At 39.2% G+C, this 21,463-nt stretch overlaps 2 protein-coding genes across 2 annotated transcripts in view; both read right to left on the bottom strand.

The window, feature by feature from the left end:
- The window catches only part of spegb (striated muscle enriched protein kinase b), a 42,328-nt gene extending 28,671 nt beyond the window's left edge, over window positions 1–13,657 (bottom strand). The window contains exons 1-3 of the mRNA XM_037686849.1: window positions 13,644–13,657; window positions 12,500–12,503; window positions 1,098–1,101 (exon numbers count right to left, since the gene is read on the bottom strand). Of these exons, the coding sequence (XP_037542777.1) occupies window positions 1,098–1,101; window positions 12,500–12,503; window positions 13,644–13,646 (11 nt within the window). The 5' untranslated portion in view covers window positions 13,647–13,657. The remainder of the gene's footprint in view (window positions 1–1,097; window positions 1,102–12,499; window positions 12,504–13,643) is intronic.
- Window positions 13,658–17,505: 3,848 nt separating this feature from the next.
- Window positions 17,506–19,102, bottom strand: LOC119419801 (C-X-C chemokine receptor type 2-like). The gene is made up of 2 exons (XM_037687183.1): window positions 19,096–19,102; window positions 17,506–18,587 (listed from the first exon to the last, which is right to left on the bottom strand). The coding sequence occupies exons 1-2, from the start codon at window positions 19,100–19,102 to the stop codon at window positions 17,506–17,508; spliced, it is 1,089 nt and encodes a 362-aa protein (XP_037543111.1).
- Window positions 19,103–21,463: the final 2,361 nt, after the last annotated feature.

Here is a 21,463-nt window from a genome sequence, read left to right as displayed (position 1 = left end):
ATTGGGAGGATTGATTATAGATGTATGTATGTATAGATGGATGTATATATATATTATCTTCTGCATTTTATTGGAACTTAAATCTAAGATGCCTCCTTGGAACAGGCAAATAATTTTTATCCTTGGTACATCTTGCATAAATTGCCAATAAGAATTAAGTTTGCAAATGTAAGCAACAAGAATAAAAGTGTGTTCCCCCATGACTTTAATTTTTAAACTGAGAAGATTCAGTCATTGTTAGGTCTGAAAATAGAAAACACAACTGAGTCATGGACAGCAGCTCTCAAGAGATGTTTGCTTCACAGTGGGTGGGATTACTCAGAAAAGACAAAACATGGTTGTGTGCACTAAAGTAATGTTGGTTTCATCAAACATAACTGATAAAAAAGAGAATAAATATGCATGTTTACTTAGAAAATCCCACAATAATTCTTTCATGCTTAATCTAAAAAAAAAAATCCCATTTTATGTGGAGAAAACTCATTTATTAACTCAGAATGTCACATTGAACATTCATACAATATTTATAACAAAGGTCCACCATCAAGTTAAAATACGAATTGCAATGAAACCTTTCTCTTTAACCAGCACACATGCATTTAATGCATTTAATGAAGCTGTTTTGTTTATAATAAATGGAAGAATGAGCAAACTGTTAGCATACTTTGGGTTTGTGGCTGAGCCTCTTCCCCAACATTTAACCAATGTGTTATAACACATTCAAAATGACTGAGGTTGATAAAAGTGCTTAACTGTAAAACCAGTTAACAACAAAATGAAAAACAAAAACGAATAAAAATGTGCACATGAATATACTTATAGAAGCACAGCATGAATGCTCTGTTTAAATCAAAAGCCATTTTAGTAGAAGTAGGTATTCATCCTAATCTGACCAATTTTCCAATTTGTGCTAATAAAGAACATCCCAACATCACCACGTGAATGCTCATTGGTTCTCACTGTGTGACATCCAAGCTAGAAGGTGAATGGTCTTCGCAGGTACTTGGCAAGGTCTTCAATGGTGTGGCAAGAGTGCAATAAAGTCCCTAGCATGCTTGATAGAGGGGCATAGGTCCACAAGGGTTTTGAGAATGCACCAATCTTCTGTAGCAAAGTTGTGGTGGTTTATAATCATGGTGGCACTAGTGGTAGTGTATCCATGATGGGGAACAAGACCTGGCTTTGTTGTCAAGAACATGAAGCTGGCCTCATTCCTAGGCTATGACTGTGATCATTACAAGATCCTGGAATTTTTTTACTTCAGATGTACCTGTAGTGGTCGTGTTTGTTGTGATCTTTCAGATCTTTTAGCTGCATCTTGAGGCAGCCCCAGAGATTCAGGGTGCAGGAGAATCTTGGAATCAATCTTGAATTGTGTAAAAAGGCAGGAAAACCTGTTGGACAACTATAATGTCTTCACACTGAGGGACGCTTTTCAAAATTTTTTATGATGTAGGTCATGCAGGCTGTCATGAAGTTGTGAAGAGGACCTTACATGAAGGTGTTGGGTTTGTGCCACACAAGGTTCAGTCTCATCTGACCGGGATGTCTTCTCTCCCCTGCTCTGGTCATCTCCAAGGCATATTGGTAATCTTAAACAGTCCCGATACAAGCGGCCGACATGAGCTTCCACCGTAGGGTTGTTAGGCTCAGACTTTGAGATAAGCGGAAGAGTGCCATCATCTAATGTGGCTCGGCATAGAGCTGCTGCTCCTCCTCATCAAAATGAGTCAGCTGAGGTGGTTCAGGCATATAATTAGATTTCTCCTGTGCACCTTTGTCTAGATGTTTTCTGAGCATTTCCCATGATGACAAGACCCCGGGGCAGACCCAGAACTTGCTGGAGAGTTTATGTATACTCAGGCCTGGTAACAATCTGGGATCCCTGGAGAAGTTGGAGAGTATCACTGAGGAGGGACATCTGGGTTTCCCTCTTAAACTTGTTTTCCTCACAACCCAACCACAACTGAGTTGCATAAATCTGGATCTCTGCTCTTAGGCTTTCCATCTCTTTTTGAGTTATTTTTGACTGCCTTGTGAGTGTATATTTACCTAGTAGGTGTGACACAAGTTCCTCCACCAAAATAATTATTACATAATTATGATTATTTATCAGGATTCACAGAATAGCTTCACTGTGCCCTGACACTATCAGCTAAAAAAAGTCTACCCAGTTGTCAAGGACCACTGTTAATATGTCTGTACGGACTGAAATATTTTAGTGTTCAGGGTAAAAAATAATAAAAGCTAAAGAATAAAAACTTAAACAGCACTTGCCTGATTCTTTTCTTTGGTCAGATTTTTTTTCCTGGCCACTCTTGGTGAGTCCTCCAAAGATACTTTTTTTTTGTCTTGGCTTACATTCAACAGTAGGGTATTCCCCGCGATGCAACGGGGGTTCCGAGCCATTACTATTCACCTAAATAAGTAAATCTCTTCTGAAGACATCAGCAGTTTCCATGCAAAAGACTCAGTTTCTGATAATCTGTAACTCTGCCAACACACTGGACAAAATCCTCTTAATTTTTAATGCAAAAAGCAGAAGAATGGTAAAAAGGCACATTGTTCGTTACATAAGTCAGAGTCTCAGCAGCGTCTTTCGGAGAATCCATGGAGAGCAGCTCTCCATCCGCAGGTGGAAATGTCTGTTGAATGCGTATCATCCACTCCGAGGGAGCCCCCCCGTCCACACAATAGCCAGCGACAGTGTAAGCATCTTCCCCCGCTGTGTTCCACCCCACAGGCAGTGCACACCGATAGGCAGAAAAACCAGTGGGAGTGATCCAGCCCTCTTGAGATCAGCATTTTGCAGCACCGGCTGACATACCTCATCTTTTCCTTCCTCCCCATTTGTCTTATTCTCAAACTGCTGTAATGAGCCGATGTCTTGTCAGCGGAGAGGGGGAGAACGACTGCAACGGGGTCTTCCTCGCTCCCCTGCATTGGTAGGAGCTCTGTCAGCTTTTAGCAAATGTGTTGCTGGTTGCTAAGATCGAACGCGCACAACTGTGCTCGCCGCTGCATGATTGTATTATTTATAAACCTGCTGCAGATGTTTGATCTATAATTCCTACAATGTTCTGTAAACATCATTAGGTGCTGGACCTCCTCAAAATGAATCACAAACCCTGTTGGACTCATTTCATTCCACCGCTGAGCAGAAATCAAGTGCACGGAATGAAGGTTGTGATGTTTCAGTTCACACAGAGACGCACGGAAACAAAACAACACTACGTTGTGTAAGTTCACCTATAAATAAATCTGTGCAAAACAAAAAAGAACAGCTCAAAACTTTGCTTAAAGGCTTTTAAATCACTGAAACAGACAAGTAATCAATATTTATACCTGAAAATACAAAGCAAATGTAACAGTTTTTAGGAAACGCCAGCTGGCATGATTGCACGGTTTGTTGATTGTATAATCTCGGGTCATGCTGTGTGTCTTTTTGTCTCCTTGGCAACAGCATTATATGTTCATGATTTTACATTCCAAACATCGTAAGACCTGAACATTAACCCCAGGATTATATGACACTTTAAACTGGATTTATACACTTGTGTAATCATAACAGCTGGTGCAGGCAACAGGTACTTATTTTAAAGGAATATGCTTCAAATATCACAGCTAACGAGAATGTGCGTGCACCAGAACATGAACACTTTCTTATATGAACAAAAGAGAGAAAATGCATTGCATTTCTGCCTTTCATGCCACACTTGTAGAATAAGATCATTTTATATTTAAAAACCATGGAGTTTAATGTTAAACACATCACACAACATCTTGCATGATCTGGTAGTGCATGGACCATACGTTGTGAATGATTCTCAGCGACCACTGCTCAAAACGTTACTTCCATATCTGTAAAATCCACTTAGATATAGTCATTTTTGTGTGGGCAAAGCTCAATTACCGTACTTGCCGCCATACACGTCGCACCTCCATATAAGTTGCATCATTCCAAATATGTCTAATAAAGTGGGAAAAAACAAATAGGTTGCATCTTTTATCGTTGACCACCTGGAAACATGGGCCGGTGTTGTGCCAAAAATCAATTGGCTGCCAAATGGCAGGCACGGGAGCATGCACGGGAGGACTTTAACAAGAATTTAACAAGATTAACACTTAAAAACAATTATTTGTTTGCTCAAAATTATAGCAAAGTTGTGTCTCAGTTTAACTTCCCTTAATAAATGCACTATATTGGTCAAATCAGCTGCATTTCAAAAATCGATTCATGGAAGCGGGAGCACACAGACGGAGGACTCGCTGTGTATTTTGTTGAAATTTAACAAGATAACCACCTAAAATCAATTGTTTGTTTGCTTGAAATTATAGTAAATGTGCGTATCAGTTGAACTTTTCTATAATGAATGAACTTTAATGGTCAAATCAGCTGAATTTCGCCTGGGCGGCACGGCAAAATGCAGTTGATTTGACGTTTGCTCCATGAGTTCCTGAGCGAGACGAAGGTGGCCTATATGGCAAGCCAAGTGTCTTAATAATAGCCACTTTATTTAATTTTATTTTTATTTAATTATTTCTATAGCACTTTACACAACCATGGTGATGGTGACCAAAGTGCTTAACAAAAAAACAGTACTTAAAATGACAATAGGTTAAAAGCAAGAAAACACAACAACTTTTACCTATTAATGAGATACTTGGCTTGCCATATTAGTTGAGGGCCCTCTAGCGGCTAAAAATGGTAATGTTCAATAATTTCCATGTCTGAATGAATGAAATCATCACATCTCAGCCAAAAATTGAGTTATAAATACGGAGGGGGGAGAATGTATATTAGTCGCTTTGGTGTATAAGTTACAGGACTTGCAAATTTATGCAAAAATGTGACTTATACATCAAAAAACATGGTAGCTGCGATGGCCTTCTTACATTGGATTGACTCCAAAAGTGAATCAGCTACAGTAGCTGGACACTGAACAATGACTTTCTGAAAATTTAATTTAAATCTGTCTCGTGGTTCATGAGCTATTTTGCTAACAGACAAACAGGATTGACATCAGCACTTTATGCCAATGTTTATGCAAAATAAATTGTGCAATATGCTGCACTTCAACTGGGTGCTGAGGGCGAGGCTCACTTACTACCACAGCAAATTTCAGCTCAATATGTGAAACTGACACAAATAAACTTTTTTTTTTGTAATATTGAATTGTGTTGGCTCCAAAAGTTGATCAGTTGTAAATGTGCATCCATTGAATACTTATTAAAAGTTTCAATAAAGTCCATCCAGTGGTTCAGGAGATATTTTATTAATAGATTGAAAAATGACATGATCGCAAGCTTTTCATGGCAGCAAGTAAGATCTCAGCATCTAGAATATTTCATAATAAATGTTGACAATCTGTTTAAAGCTTTAATCTGTTTTAGTTAATAACATTTTATTTCAGTTGTTCCGTTTTTCAGGGGTCACCGCAGCAAACAACCTAACACAAAAGATTTGGCAATTGTTTCGCAACAAACGACGTGACACAACCTGGACTCGAACCTGCAGCCTCAGCCGCAGTCAGTGTCATTTTACATACAAAGTCAAAAAGTGGAACTATTGTAAAAAGAAAATGAGTTTGGCATCGGCTTTTCACTAAAACTCTTGTATCGCAACTAAAATCTAAACATCAATCAGGTAAACATAAAGTTTAATTTAGTATTCTTCTGGAACATTTAATAAACAAAGTGCTTCACAAAAAGATGCTGTGTTTATATCCTGACGTCAGACGTTTACTTTCTAAATGGGAACTTTTAATGATTTTATCTTCAACCACTTTTATTTCCCCTAAACCTAACCAAGCAGTTTTGATGCTTATTGCTAGCCAAAGTCACTGAAAACACGAGGTGGAAAGCAAAAGTAACACAAACCTGAACAGAATGATGTTGTTGGCTCATCTTGTCAAACCTAAAATTCAAAGAATTGAAAGTGAAACAAAAAGACGAGTCAGCTCCCAGAACACCGAGGGGAAGTTTGGTTAAACAAAATGAAGCGGTGTGAACCTCAGTTTTATTTATATTCATGATGGATGCTGAGCAATCCATTAGACTTTAGCTCAACTTTTTGAGATTACTTCCTCAGGCGGCTGAGACGAGCTGGTCTGGGACACTCAGTCCTCACCTCCTTCTACAGGTGTGCAGTGGAGAGCATCCTGTGCTCCAGCATCAACGTGTGGCATGGAGGCTGCACAGCTGCAGAAACGAGAGTGGTGAAGGCTGCACAGAAGTCTGTTGGAGTCAGCCTCCCCACCATCACAGACATCTACACCTCCAGATGCAGGAAGAGAGCCACCTGCATCATGAAGGACCCCGCTCACCCAGCACACACACTCTTTGCCCCACTCCCCTCAGGCAGGAGGTTGCAGAGCATTAAGTGTAGAACAACTAGACTGAGGAACAGCTTCTACCCTGAGGCTGTTAGACTCATGAATCTCTAACCAGAAAAAATCATTATAATTCCACTTTAATTGGAGATTTGTCACCTTATCTGTGCTGCTGATTCTCCATGCTGCTGATTTCTTACCTTAAGCTGCTGTATTCATACCCATTTGTTCACAAAAGACTCATGTTCAAGCTACTGTTTAATACACCGTACTATATTATATTATTCTTGTTTAGCACCTTGTATACTGTTTCTTTTGTTATAGTTTATATTTATGCTATTTTTGGATGCAGCTGGGAACCTGTGTGCACAATTTCGTTCCACTTCATGTACCACATGTGATGCGATTGACAACAAAGAACCTTGAACCAAACTTTTTTCTAACCATATCAGTTTTTTGTTGCCCAACGCCGAAGGCAAAGCAGAGTCACAAGCGTTTGTGTGTTTGTTTTGTCTGCATCAGTTGTGTTAGCAAAATGAACCACTGGACAGATTTGATTCAAACTTTCACAATCATCCATTAACTCCTGGAGTCAACTCAATTCAGAGCGAATGACATCATTTAATATTCTCTCCAGATAAGTTTTATTATTATTTTTAATGTATTTAGTCATAGTAAATGGCTTTTGGTCCTCTAAGAAAGTGAAAACATCCCAACTCGGTTGGTTTAATTAACCAAAGACTCATCTAAACAACAAAGTGCTGGATGTCAAAGTTCATGCTCAATCATCCAGGTACAAAATCCAATAATGGTCAATCAGGTCATCTGGACAGTTTCTTTTTTGTGGAATTATGTTTTGCCCTCTATCCGGAGGGCTTCATCAATCTGAGGAGTCCCAAGTAAACTGTTTTCCCCACTAAGCAGTACACTCCTTTAGTGGACCAACAAGTTTGCTGGAGAAAATATTGTTTCTGGGGGCTGTCCTGTCCCCTGTCGACTCCTCCCAGGAAGGCAGCCACAGCCAAAGTGGTTCAAAACATCAAAGTTCATGCTCAATCATCCAGGTACAAAATCCAATAATGGTCAGTCAGGTCATCTGGACAGTTTCTTTTTTATTTATTTATTTTTGGCGTGATGAGTCTTTATCGTTGATTTTCCAGTGTAAAAATGTAGATCATTAATTTGTTGGCCAGTTTGTTAAAGCGGCGTGGAGCTGTGGGGGATTTCCACGGTTGAACTCTCTGTCCACCTGTTCGCTCACCGTCATGCTCCAGGAACAACATGGAGGGGAAACTATCCAAACTCACTGGACAGAGGCCACCGTCACATCTGAAGCTCCAAATATAGCTGCTGCTCAGCAGCATAATGACTCCACATGCTTTACGCACGCAGCTCACGAAATAACATCCATATTTTAAAGTTCCCTTTACCGTCAGAAGGGTCTTGAACTTTCATTTTTAGATTTGCAGCACTCTTCTGTTTACAACCTTCAGTAAAGTGAATGCTGATTCAGGGTTCACATAAAAGTTTTCCCCGTTTTTTTATTTATTTTTATTTTATTTCAATTTAACTGCTCCTATTTGCTGTGCATACAAGTCATACTTGTGTTGTTTTAGAAACCAGAACATTCATCTCATTCTGGAGATAGGTGCTATGAATTGTAGGTTTTGTAACTTTTATACTTTTCAAAATATATAATTTTCTTTACAAAAAATCTCCAAAGAAATACAGAATAGATCCCTTCATTTCATTCTAAAGCTTTCTGGCTCTTTGTTTAAGTTTTAGCCATTGTTTTGCTACTTTTAGCTACTATGTTGCTTCACTTACAGCTAGTATTTTGTTTCTTTTAGTTTTTATAAAGTAGCTTCTTCAAAAATAATTCAATAAATTCATCTTTCCGGTTGAAGCAGATGGACGCTTGTCCTGAGCCTGGTTCTGCTAAAGGTTTCTTCCTCATGAGGGAGTTTTTCCTTCCCACTGTTGCCTTCCTGCTTGCTCAGAATGAGAGTTTCTGCAATGGAGTTAAAATCAAAGAAGTCTGTTCCAAATACTTTGTATATATGAATGATTCTGTTCAACGCCCTGAGATGACTTCGGTTGTGACTTGGCACTATATAATAATGATGATGTGTTATCATTGCATGTTCCCATATAATGGTGAAAATGGCTCTCTGCATTTAACCCATCCACCCCCAGGTGGAGCAGTGGGCAGCTATGGAAAGCTCCTGGGGAGCAATTGGGGATAGGGTGTCCTGCTCAGAGACACCACGAGATGTGCACTGACTGAGGATCGAACCTGGGACTTTCGGGTCCCGAGTCAGCTGCCCTGCCTCTACCCCATCTAAATAAAATGAATTGAATTATCTGGCACTCAGTTTATTTTCTCTAGTTTTGCTCGTTTTGATTTTTTTCATTAAAAAAACAGATTTATTTAAAAAATTGGTACAGGTTGCCGGACTACTAGATCTAATAACTATCGGTAAGTGTGTTAATTAATGATCAAACTAGATCAATTATTCCCTGAATGTTGGTCCGTATTTGCTTCTTTGGACTCTTTTGTTGGATAAATAATATCCTTTATCTATTTACTCAAATAAGCCACTGAGGACACGAGAAGATTTAACTGGTCTTTAACTTGCAAGGGCAGACAGTCACGAAAACAGGCTTTCACAGCTGTACAAAAGTTACATGTTTAGAGCCTCATCAGTGAGAATCTGCAGCGGACAGTGAGACAGGAAGTGTTTATCATAACACACGCTTATCGGACAGAGGTGAGATCAAGACGACCTCGGCTTTCCAGCTTACAGACTCGGAGGTGTCCTTGGAGTTATCAGGTGCTCCTGCAGGCTCCTCTCTGTGAGGAAAAACAACTCTCTAACTCACACACGTTAATTTAACATTAGTTAGTGACAAATATTATTATTATTATTATTAGACCTTTATTTATACAGGTTAGTTCCCATTGAGCTTCGAAGACTCATTTATAAGAGAGACCTGATTATATACAGTACAACATACAAACAGATGAGAAAAAGAGAACACGAGGATGGAGGAAGCCAAAAAACATCATTTCTCACACCATTTCCTGGCTGGGAAAGAATATAAAAGATGCAAAAAATGAACTTGCAACATAAAACAGCAACATACAATGACATCATAATACATTTAGGCACAGAGGTCAACAAAGCCGGTGAGTTATCCATAAAGTTCTGAGAAGATGGTACAGTGTCTATCCGCATCATGTTTCTGAAAAGGCCACAGATGTGCTCAGGAGGTGGGAGCAGGCACAAGTTTCTAGTTTACGTATCCTTCAGGAGCAATTTGGGATAAGTCGGCCTGTCCAAGGCCAGCGGGGAGGCCAAATTCAGATAAACGACAATTGTTTGGGCTGCCAGACTCTGTTTCTGTCTGCCTTCAAGTTCTGCTGGTACACTCAGTGGTGAATCCAAACAGCCAGATTAGTGGACATTCTTTCAGTCCATGCTCGATTTAGCATTCTCCAAGACTGAAACCTTCATGCTGGTGAGTTCCAGGAGCCACAAGTGGCCAAGGATTCTTAGAAATCGCGTCCAGCTTATGGTAGAGCTCAGTAAGCATATGAGTCTGAGAGCTTGACGCACAAATTAATCCTTCACGTAAGGCTGGCAGCTTTACCATGGACGAAACTGCTGCCGACATCTTCCTAATTTGTCGATATCCAAGGTATCCGCCGATTCCAAAAAGCAGAAACACTGTTGTCATAAATCCAATAACGTACACATCTATGTCCTCTACGGCCAGCACAGATAGGCACATCATCTTCCACTCATTCCAGGAATCCGTGACATACCCAGCTGTGAGGGTTCGTTCAGGGCATGAGGGCTCTCCAGCACCCCGTTCAGCATGAGGGATGGAGGGTAAGAGTGACCGTCTTCGTCCAAGGCGAAAGAGAGAATGTTACCATTGTTGAGCGTGAAATCTTGCTTTGCAACAAATGACAGAAAAACAATTAGCTTAACAAAAGTAGTTACGCCTGTAGATCCATGTTATAATCAGGGATACATTCACAAAACACCCACAGACATATGTGCTGGATAACGCTGGACAGATGTAGAGGAGGCCATCTTGGATTGGACTGAGTCTAAAACCTAATCAGCTGTAAATGTCATCCAGTGATTTTAAAAAATATATTTCATTCATATATAGCCTTTGTTTCATGATGTATTTTACTAACAGACAAAGAACTAAACACAGAAGGATAAGAATACCAACATTTTTATGCTAATAAATGATTGAGTTTTTGGCTCATTCCCTATCAGCAGACAACACAGGAGCTACAGGGCTCAGCTAAAATTAGCTGTGATGTCTTGCTGTGTAACAGGAGAGACGTTCGGCTGCTAACATCACAAAAATCTGAGGCCAGGCACATTCCACGGTAAAAATAACTGGAGAGCTGGTGGTCCGGCGATGGGGCGGGACAGAGAGGGACATTTTGAAAGACGGGGGAGGAGAGAGAGAGTGATGGAGATGGAAAAGGAGAAAAGGCTGCAGGCCGGATCACTGAGTGATGGAACAGCTGTGGGTCGTGTACACGCCGCAAAGCAGCGAAGAGTCCAATCAAAGGTTAAAGCGAAGCAAAGAAGAGAAAGGAAACCCAACGTGACACGTTGTGAATCACTCTGAAAGTAACAATTACACAAAGCCAGTGTCTGCGCTGAGTCACGCAGAGGTTGTGAAAGTGAACTTTAAATGTGCTTCTTTATTGTGGCGTATTTCTAAATATGGACGGTCCCTGATGTGAAAGGTGCAATCCATTAGATGTTTAAACCCAGTGACAGAACTCTAAAAGTAAAAGGTAATATTGTGCTCAAAAGTAAAATAATATGTTTGATTTTTTTTCTAATTCCAAAACGGAGTGGGACTCAGGACCGTTTACCGAAAGACAGTGATTGGATAAGTACTTTACTTTTGTGTGCGCAGGCTTTTTACCTTCCTTTTTATTATTCACTGGAATAACAAACTCCGTTTTAGAAATTTACATCCAGGCAAAATAAAACAAAAAAACTTTATTTCTGATTCCTATAATCCTTCAAAACAAATAATGAAATTAAACTAGCCTTCCTTGAAGGAATGCATGTCGCCCGCTGCCTTGCAGGCCAAACTTTTAAACCAAGATCGTGTGTGAGTTTGTGTTGAGGAGGATGTTCAGGTACTAACACACCAAACTTTTTTTTTATTAAATGGACTGCATGCATATAGCACCTTTCTATCTACTGTATTTTTCGGATTATAAGGCGTATTAACCGAAACTAAAACATTTTGACAGATTTTTTTTAGCTCAGTATACCACATAAAATCGGTTCGAGGTCAATAAGCACAACTAGAATTAATACATGTGGTGCACCAGATTATAAGGCTCACTGTTGATCTTGGAGAAAATGAAAGGGTTTTAAGTGCTCCTTATCGTCCAAAAAAATACAGTAATCAAGATACTCAAAGCACTTTACACTATAATCTGTGCCCTCATTTAACTATTTATACAGCACTCTACTATATCTCTACAAAGATTAATCAATGCTTTATCACATTCATACAATGATGGGACACACATCTGAGGCAATGAGGCGTTCAGTGTCTTGCCCAGGGACACTTCAACATGTGACTGTTGGTGGAACTGAACCCCCAACTCTCCCATTGGAGGACAACTGCTCTAACCACTCCACCCCAAACTAACTAACTAACTAACTAACTAACTAACTAACTAACTAACTAACTCACAAAATATGAGCTCTAAAACGTTTTTTCCCACGTTATGGTCAATTTAGCATTTGCTAAAGTTGTTTAGCAGTAGCAGTCATCTTGAATCAGGTTGATTAAAACAATGTTGCAGGTGCACATCCAATAATGACTTTTTGATAACAAGTGGCTCATGAGATATTTTGCTAACAGACGGAGTTGAGCAATCACCTTATTAACCTCATAATTTCAAGGTGGCAGGAAAATTTAAAAAAAAAGTTTTCAAGGTGGCGGGAAATAAAAAAAAATAGTTATTATGATTACAGCAATCTTAATTTTAGTTGGTTTTTTTTTACTATAAATTTATATCCTACTTTATGGAACCAAGGTCCCAGACATGAGAAATTACTGTTAAAGACATAACAACCCCCTTTTGTTCTTTAAGGTTGCACAAAGCTTCTCATCACATGGTATTAGGAAGAATGGCTGCATCGAAATCAACTGGACAGCATTAAGCATTGATGAGAGTTTGCACGTGCACGTGCATGATCCGTCTATATATCATCAGCAGAAAAAAGGTAGTTCAAACAAGAGGAAAGTGTTTCCACATATTCAAGCTGAGTACTGCAGAACAACGTGAGCTGACATGCAAACAGTAAATATGCAGGGAAAAGCTGCTGATGTCTTGTTGTAAAGTCAAAGTGCTCAGATGAACTGAATTCAGATCAGTTCTGGAGGTTGTACGGGGCAAGAAAAAAGAAATGTTGATTAAAATGCATGACGCAGCATCGGCTCCATCAGTACTCTTGATGTACACTGAAGAATCTGTGAGACTTCCAGCAACTCACTTTGACTAAATTTGCTGATTTAAAAATTATTTTTAAAGCCTACATGATGGAAATTACACCTTTACACTGTAAATCTGTAGTTTTAAACTTATAAATGAAAATATTGCATATTTATTTAGTATTCAAATAGTAAAATAATACATTTTACATAAACTGAGTTTGGAAAAAACTATCCTAACCACAGTTAGATTATTGAGCATGGACTTTGTTGGTATTCTAACCACAGTTTCTATATTTATTAAATATATGCTTGATTATTGATTTAGTTTTTCATCATTATATGTAAAATCAGCAATCAATAAATGCCATTTATTCAAAAAATATAACCTTATTTATCCAATGACCGTTTGGTTTTAGATATTTGGGGGAACAAAATATTACAATAAAGAGACAAAACAGTACAATTCGTAAATGATTCACTTTGAACAGCAGGGCATGTTTTTGGTATTAGGAGTAAGGATTTTCTATTAAAATGCAACAAATTAAATATTCCAAATTGTTCGTTCTTGTTGTCACTATGGAAACCAGGCCTTGGGAAGCACTTTGGCATTCTGGGTAAATTTCATAAAGTTTTATTCCATGGGTTTGTTGTTTTTATGATTATGTGTGTTTGTGATGCTCTGATTTTCCATATTAAAGTCAAATAAACTGAAATTAATATATTTATTAATAAATACATTTAAAAATGTTGTTGTGTTATTCTTTGATTCATTTATTAGGTATAAACACTTATACAAGTTTATGATACCATGGGTTAGGGTTAGAATGAAATGAACAGTGTTTTGTGACATTATTATTTAAAAAGAAGCTAAAATATTTTTGAAAGTAAAAGTAAAGTAGTATTCACAGTATGTCTGTGTATTTTACCTTCACCCAGATCCAGGACGGCCAGCACAGCGCTCGTCCGAGCCTCCCCAAGGTGATTATTGGCGATGCAGGTGTAGAGACCAGCATCACTGGGTTTGCAGTCCCTAATCCAAAGACCTCCGTACTCCTGGTTCTCCATGTTGAGGAGCTCATCGTTGTGGTACCAGTACAAGGAGGGTTGGGGGTCTCCAGCTACAGTCACCTTAAGACGGATGTCGCAACCCGTTCCCACGGCGGCGTTCCTCATTTTGCGAACAAAAACAGGTGGAGATGGGTTGAGATGGCCGGGGCCCCATTGTTCAGGCACCACCTGCTCCGAGCTTGCTTTAGACCGTTTGGTGGGGATGATGGGACTCGGGGGGGCTGCTGCTTCATCTGCCCCCTTTTTGAAAGTCCTTTGTGCATCAGCTTTTCTCATGGTGGATCTGACTTGATGGATTCACCAATGAAACATGTATCTGTGTTCTAGGACTGTTTGTCTACAATACCAATTTTGGTTTAAATAGTCTATGAACAGACAAGTCACCAGTACCATTCTTGAACTCTTTGGGAAACATGTCTAAGCTCCTAAAAGTATTGTTCTCTGACCTCAGTTGTTTGAAGATGGGGATGAGAGAGTTCATCACCAGGTAATCAGCCAGAGAGAGCCGGCGATCACGCTCCTGAGCAGCAGTATTTTTAGGGTAAGACCCTCCAGATCATGTTGCATCAACAGCAGCTCCCTTGACTTGTCTGTTGGAGGTCCTGCTTTTTCTTGTTGTCCTCCTACTCCTTCATCTGGTGGAAACGTTTCCTAAAAGTACACAACTTTGTTGTAAAACCGAGCTGGGCCAGTCTTCATCGGGATTGGTTTTTATTCATATCGTGGTTGGTTCTTGCTCACCCTCCGGTTGAATCCAGGTATCAAGTCCTATCTGAGAAGTTGCACAGTGATCCCCATCCCCCCCTCCTTGATCCTTGTCCCATAAGTTAAATCACCCCACTCATGATTCCCCCCTACCTCTGCCAGTCAGTCTGGAAGGGGAAATGACAACCACAGCCCAGCGAGTCTTGCAATGACAGCTGCATGGTCTATCTGCCCACTCACTGCGAAGCTCCCGCCCTCCGGTCATTTTTAGCCATCCTGGGGTCAGTGGAACGTCGCACAGCACTTGGCACAAAGAACAGGGAGCAATGGCGCCTCCAGAAAGTTTGTAATGGGTGGTACATGTGGGGGCCACTGCAAATCCTGTGATGACATCAAAACCACAGGCCAGAATACAATTTCAGGACATTTCTCATGCTTTTTTTTTTTTTTGTGAGTGCATCAGTTATTTGACAAATACAGCAGTTACAAAAACACATAGATCTACTTTATTTTTTATTATCTATCATCCATTATCTTTACCAGCTTCTTCCTTTTCGGGTCACAGAGGTCACCGGTGCCTTTATCCATCAGTCACTGTGCAAAAGACGAGGTAAAACAGAATATTCTGTAACCTCCAGAGACCTGCATCCTAATATTGACTTGGTTTTAAGTGTTGTCCATATCCACGGGGGCTAGACTTTAGGTACTGTTTTTTTGTTAATTGTATTTTAACTCCTAATTGTTAAAAAAAATATTGTTTGTTTTTGTGTTTATGAGGTTCAACTGATCTAGAATAAATTAAAAATGCACACCAAGCAAAAGCTCAAGAAGATTAAACTGTCACAACTGATGCCACTACATGAGGGGCTGTACCCTCTTCCATTCCTAGCTTTCATAAATAAATAAATAAACTATGTCTGCACTTTTACCTTCAGTTGATGGGAGTGAAAACTATTACAAAAGTTTTCGCTCTGAATTAAATACATTTTTTAAATACATTTTTTGCATTTTTTTTATTGCGCCGCTCAAGGTGGCTGCATGTTGGAGCAGCTCTGTTACTTTCATTCTGAGATTTTGCTTTTGGAAATTTTAATTCCTCTTTTCCTGGATGTAAATCACATTTTTTGGATGATTGTTTTCTCTGGTATCAGATGATGTGCAGCTGGAAGGATTTTTACTGAATTTTTTTTTTATTTTGGACATTTGTTATGATGCGTTACCATGGCAACAAGGCAGTTTTCTACAACCAACAGCAGCTGATTAACATCTCAAAAGCTCCAATAATATCTCAACTACAGCCTCAAATCGCAGATGAGTTGAAAAGGATGTTCTGTGGACGCATTCTCATCTACCTGCCAGCTGTGCTCGAGTGCCTGACCACTGAGATCCTGGAACTAGCAGGAAACACGGCTCATGACAGCGGAAGGACGGATCGTCCCTCGGCACCTACAGTTGGCTGTCCGCAGTGACGAGGAGCTCGGCAGGCTGCTGGGAGGAGTGGCCATCGCTCTGGGAGGAGTTCTGCCCGGCATTTGGGCGGTCCTACAGCCCGGGGGAACCGAGAGGCCAGCCGAGTCTGGGTGGACGGATCAGACGGCACCTGCAGCCAGTTTCTTAGGATCCACTGTGGGATGGACCTTTACAAGAGATCCTTCCTGCCTACAGCCATCAGCATCTATAACATCTCTTAATGAAATGAGGATAACGAGTTACAACAACAAATAATTTCCCTTTGGGATTAATAAAGTATTTTTGAATTGAATTTTAAAGAAAATAAAAACTATATTTTTTCAGTCAAACAAGAATTGACTACCTGTTGTGGATAATAAGATCTGCAAAAAAACAAGTTTCTCATCAGCTGCACGTCTCAGGTTTGCAATCGAAGGAAGAAAATGTTGCATTTTCATGTCTTAACTTGTGCTGCAGTTTTCTCTCTGAGGTCATCGCAACTTCATTGTTTGGATTTCCCAAAATAAGCTGAAAGACTTTCAGTTTAAAAGCACATTTCTTGTCTTAGTTGAAATATCAAGTGACTCAGTGAAGTGTATTAATCACAAAATGAAAGGAAACTGAACGGGGGACCATAACTCCAGATGTTTTGTGTTTATTTTTATGCTTTAATATACAGTATATATGGTATGTACAGATGATTTTTCAAATGATTCATAAGCAGTCATTAGACATTCTGGATCATAATAAATTGCACATGTATCAGATATTTCACTGTCTAACACTAAGTTGTTGTAAGTTACTGTTTCCCACAGCGTTCATTTGTATTTCATAATACTCACGACATTGTGACGCTGTAACATAAATAATTTCACAATTTATACAAATAACAAACTAGTTTAACGTTTTAAAAAGTGTGATACAACTGTATCATTTTTCCTTTAACAAAATATAACAATATTTGCTTAATTTAAAAAATATATATTTATATAATACAACCCTTACAAAAACCTGTTTAATTAGAGACTAATATACAGAAGAGCATTGGCGCTTTAAAACACTAAACTGTTACAGAAAGTTATGAGTTACAGAAAGTTATGAGTTACAGGAAGTTATGAGTTACAGAAAGTTATGAGTTACAGAAAGTTATGAGTTACAGAAAGCTGGTTGTAGCAGCTGCTGCTGCGTCTTCGTTTTCCTACATGGTAATTTAAGAATTGGACAATTCTTTTCAAAGTGGTAAATACTGGCTCATTAATGGGTCTAACTCTAGTTCACAGCTCAGCTTAAAGAAACCATTGTGTAATGGTAATATGTGGGGGATTTTTTTTACGTTTAACAAATACTTGCTGTAAGAGGATCCAAGTTAGTCTCTTGTCCAACGTCTGGGACCAGACAATACCTGCGTTGATGAGATTAATGAAGCCGAGTGGCTCAAAGTTTCCTTTCACATGAATGTGGATGTGATTTCTGATGACACTGACGACCGGCTTGTTCTGGAAACTGACGTTTTCTTCAGAAGGCCCATCTTTCCTAATTTTTGCAGCAGCTTCTTCCTGAACTTCTCTCCCACAAATGCATAGAGCACTGGGTTCACGCAGCTGTGGAGGAGGCCCAGGCTCTGGGTGGCAAACATGGCCTGATCCACCGCCCTCCTCTCTGGGCACCGGTAGGGTACGATCTTTGCTCTGAAGAACGTGTCGGCCATCACAGCGACGTGGTACGGCATCCAACAAAGAAGGAAGGCGACAACCACGCAGATGATAACCCTCATTGCTCGTTGGCGCTGGAAACCGCCCCGGATGCGATAGAGGCGCTGAACGGTTATCGTGTAACAGGGCACCATGATGGCCAAGGGGATGACGAAACCCAGAGCGTGACGAAAAATTCTGGTGGTCATCCTCCAATCGTGAGCACTGCTGGGGTTATATATTACACCACACACCATGTGATTGGCGTTCTTGGAGAAGAAAGAAGAGCTAAAGAGCCCTGGCAGTGACAGAAGCCCCCCAACCATCCAGACAGCTGCACACAGGCCCCAGCTGACAAATTGCCGGTCGACCCTGCTGGGCTCCATTGCCCACACAATCACCATGTACCTGTCCATGCTGATGCAAGTCAGGAAGAGAATGCTCGAGTAGAAGCTCAGCTCCTGCACGATGGTAACAATTTTACACATGACATCTCCAAACACCCATCCCTGCGTCACAGAGGTGGCCCAGAAGGGGAGGGTGATGGCCAGCAGGAGGTCTGCGAGGGCCAGGTGGAGGAGGTAAAGGTCAGAGGGATTCAGGGGCTGCTTGTTTGTGCCGATCACTAAACCCACCACCAAGTTCCCAGGAATCGCCAACAGGAAGACGATGATGTAAAATACGCAGACGACCAGCATGGCAACATCTGAACTGGTGAAGGTGTCGCAGGGCTGCGTGGCTGGGTCTATGGTAAACGTGTCGTTGTAGTAGTCGTAGGTGATGTTGAGCTCGTAGTAAATAGAACCAAAGTCTAGGAGAAACGAAGATTTGTTTGGGTCTGATGACAAAAACAATCATAATTATTGACCTTATAGTAAATAATTCAATTAGGTTTAGATTGATGTGAGGCTATGATGCTCCTTTTCTATTTAATTACCAAGAAATAAAAGTAAAAGTTGTTACACTGGTGCAAATTCCATTTATAACTACCGTGTGCTTGTAAATCAGTTAGTTGTGAGTTAAGTTTTTTTGTCAAATAAATTTCTGCTTTATGCATGTGTAGGCAGGAATGTGTGTGTGTGTGTGTGTGTGCTTCAAATTCATTTGTATTCGTAAAAAAATAATTACGCAAATTACAAAATCTTTTTTGTGACGGTCTATTTATAGATATAAAGTGAGAAAAAAAAAACTTGGTGTAAAAATGTGAGCACGCACTTACACATGCACAAAGCAGAAATGCATTTTATAAATCTTAATAAGCAACTACGAAGTCTGATTTACAAGTACAAAATATTTATGACTAGAATTCATGCCTATATTTTTATTGTAAATGTAAAAATACTCACCGGTCATTGTGGTGTCTGCTTCGTGGTGGATCTTTGAATTTGTCACAAAGAGACAGAACAAACAATTTGTTGACACCCCCAAGACGAACGGTCCCGTTTGCCTTATACTTCCTCAGTCCTGATTTGCTCAACAATTTAAACAGGGAGGGGTCATTTCCGATTATTTTATGATTATTTCTACTGCTGCATTAAAAAAAAAAAAAAAAGAATGAAAGAAAAATAAATTGGAAATAAAGTTATCAAACAGAACCAGAATTCAAAGAGGGAAATAAATGCAGTTCTTTTTTCTTTTCTTTTTTTCATAATGTGTTGATTAAAGTTGTTTATACAAAAATATTTCTATTTTTTCATTAATTATTGTTTGTTTATTACCAAAAACAAAGTGCCTCGTGCTGTGATATGAATCACTGTGTCATAGGATCAGCTGTCACACTGCATGGGTGCAAAACTGAAAGAGAAAGCTGTTTTAATCACCAGAGTGATGAATTTCATGTGAACACTGGATCGATGGAGGAAATGTGGGAAAAAAATAATAATATAGTTCTGGCTCAATTAAAAAAAAAAATGCTATAAATTGAGTTTCTCTCTAACTCAATTGCCAGAAGTAAAGTTAAAAAAAAAGAGAAACATCCATCCAAATGTACTGTAGATCAATCTTTCAGATGATGGGACTTTAGTGTGATCAGCTGTGTGAGGAAGTTCCCAGCATGTGTCTTTGTTGACACATGAGTGCATCACGTTTCCTGCCGCACTTCTGATGTGTTCCAACGAACAGTGTCACAAGTTTCACTTCTCAGAAACACACAAACAAGTTTCAAACAGGACACTGCGATGCACATTAAGTTTATTCCAGCATCATACGAAGGGCCTTCTGTACACCTGACGATAACTTCAAACAGATTAATAGAAAAACTTTGGAACGTTTCTATTGGCAACACCAGTTATTAATAGTGTGAATAATATGTTTATGAAGCATTCATGTAAATCTGTTTTTCTTCAGTACACTTTTCAGCATCTTTCTCGTCCCGCAGTTTTCAAGCTATTTCATCAAATCATACATGAAAACGTTCAGCTCTTTCAGGACAATCCATGACTTTTGATATTGGTGCAACTTTAGCTTTTTGAAATATTTAGCATTTTCTGCCATTTTTTTCTCATAGGAAATGAATTGAGCTCATTTTACATTTTACATTCTTCAGATCTTTAGATCTATTCACAACCTTTAACTCTTCCTTTCACATTTTGTTCTGATTCAGCTTTAAACAGATTTAAACTTTTTTTTATTCTGTTGTTGTGCTCCTTTGGGATTCTCTCTGCGAACTACAACATTTATGTGTTTCTAATCTCTTTCTGCTAACTTCTGCTTGTTATGCTCCTTTTAGCTGATTTCTGCAAGTTTCAGCTTTTTCTGCTATTTCAGCTACCTGTTTTATGCTCATATTAGCCGTTTCAGATAATTCCACATTTTTTGCAGTCATTTCAATGTTTTTCAGCCTAATTTGGCAAAAAATATGCTCTCTCCACTCTCTTCTCGTAATTTAAGCTTCTTGCTGCCTTTGTAGCTAATTATCAGCTGTTTTCAGATAATTTCCACCTTTTTGTGCCCATTTCTGCTTCTTTCAGGCAACTGGGCAAAATTGTGCTCTCTCTACTTCTTTCTGCTAATTTCTGCTTGTTGTGCTCCTTTCAAGTTATTTCTGCTAGTTTGTTTTTTCTGCAATTTCAGCTACTATTTAGCTTTTTCAGCTAATGCCACATTTTTTTAAAGGTAATTTCAACTCCTTCCACTTCCTTCTGGTAAACTTTAGGCTTCTTCATGACTTTTCAGCTTTTTTGTTGTTGCTAATTTCAACATTTTTAGCTAATTTCCTAATTTTTGCACTAATTTCTCTATTGAAACGTAATTCAGCAAATGTGTTCTTTCTGCTTTAGTATGCTAACTTAGGCTTGTTCTTCCATTTCAGCATGTTCAAGCTAATTTCATCTATTTTTTCAGCAAGCAATAAACATTCACATTGCATTTTTGCAGAAACTTGCAACATGAATGTAATTTTATCTGACATGTGAAAGCAGCTCCTATAGATTTTAAATCTATAAAATAAATTTAACCATAACCACAGACACGTTTGCCTCACAGAGACAATAATTAAACCAACGTTGAGTCATGATTTTGACTAAAAGCTGCAGAAAAATGTTAAAAACTGATGTTTGGATTCTTAAGGAACCTCCTTAGGATCTGGAATACTTTCATGATGGTGGGCGATGCACATTATAGAGGATTATAACTAAAATGTAATCTGACCCCCCTGTACAGATCATACCGACATCTTCTGTCTGCTTTTAAATCTTTTCTGGAAACCCATTTCAG

This window comes from Nematolebias whitei, chromosome 13 (assembly GCF_014905685.2).
Source record: "Nematolebias whitei isolate Nwh7 chromosome 13, NemWhi1, whole genome shotgun sequence".
Taxonomy (NCBI): Eukaryota; Metazoa; Chordata; class Actinopteri; order Cyprinodontiformes; family Rivulidae; genus Nematolebias; species Nematolebias whitei.
This window is presented reverse-complemented; position numbering and strand designations above follow the sequence as displayed.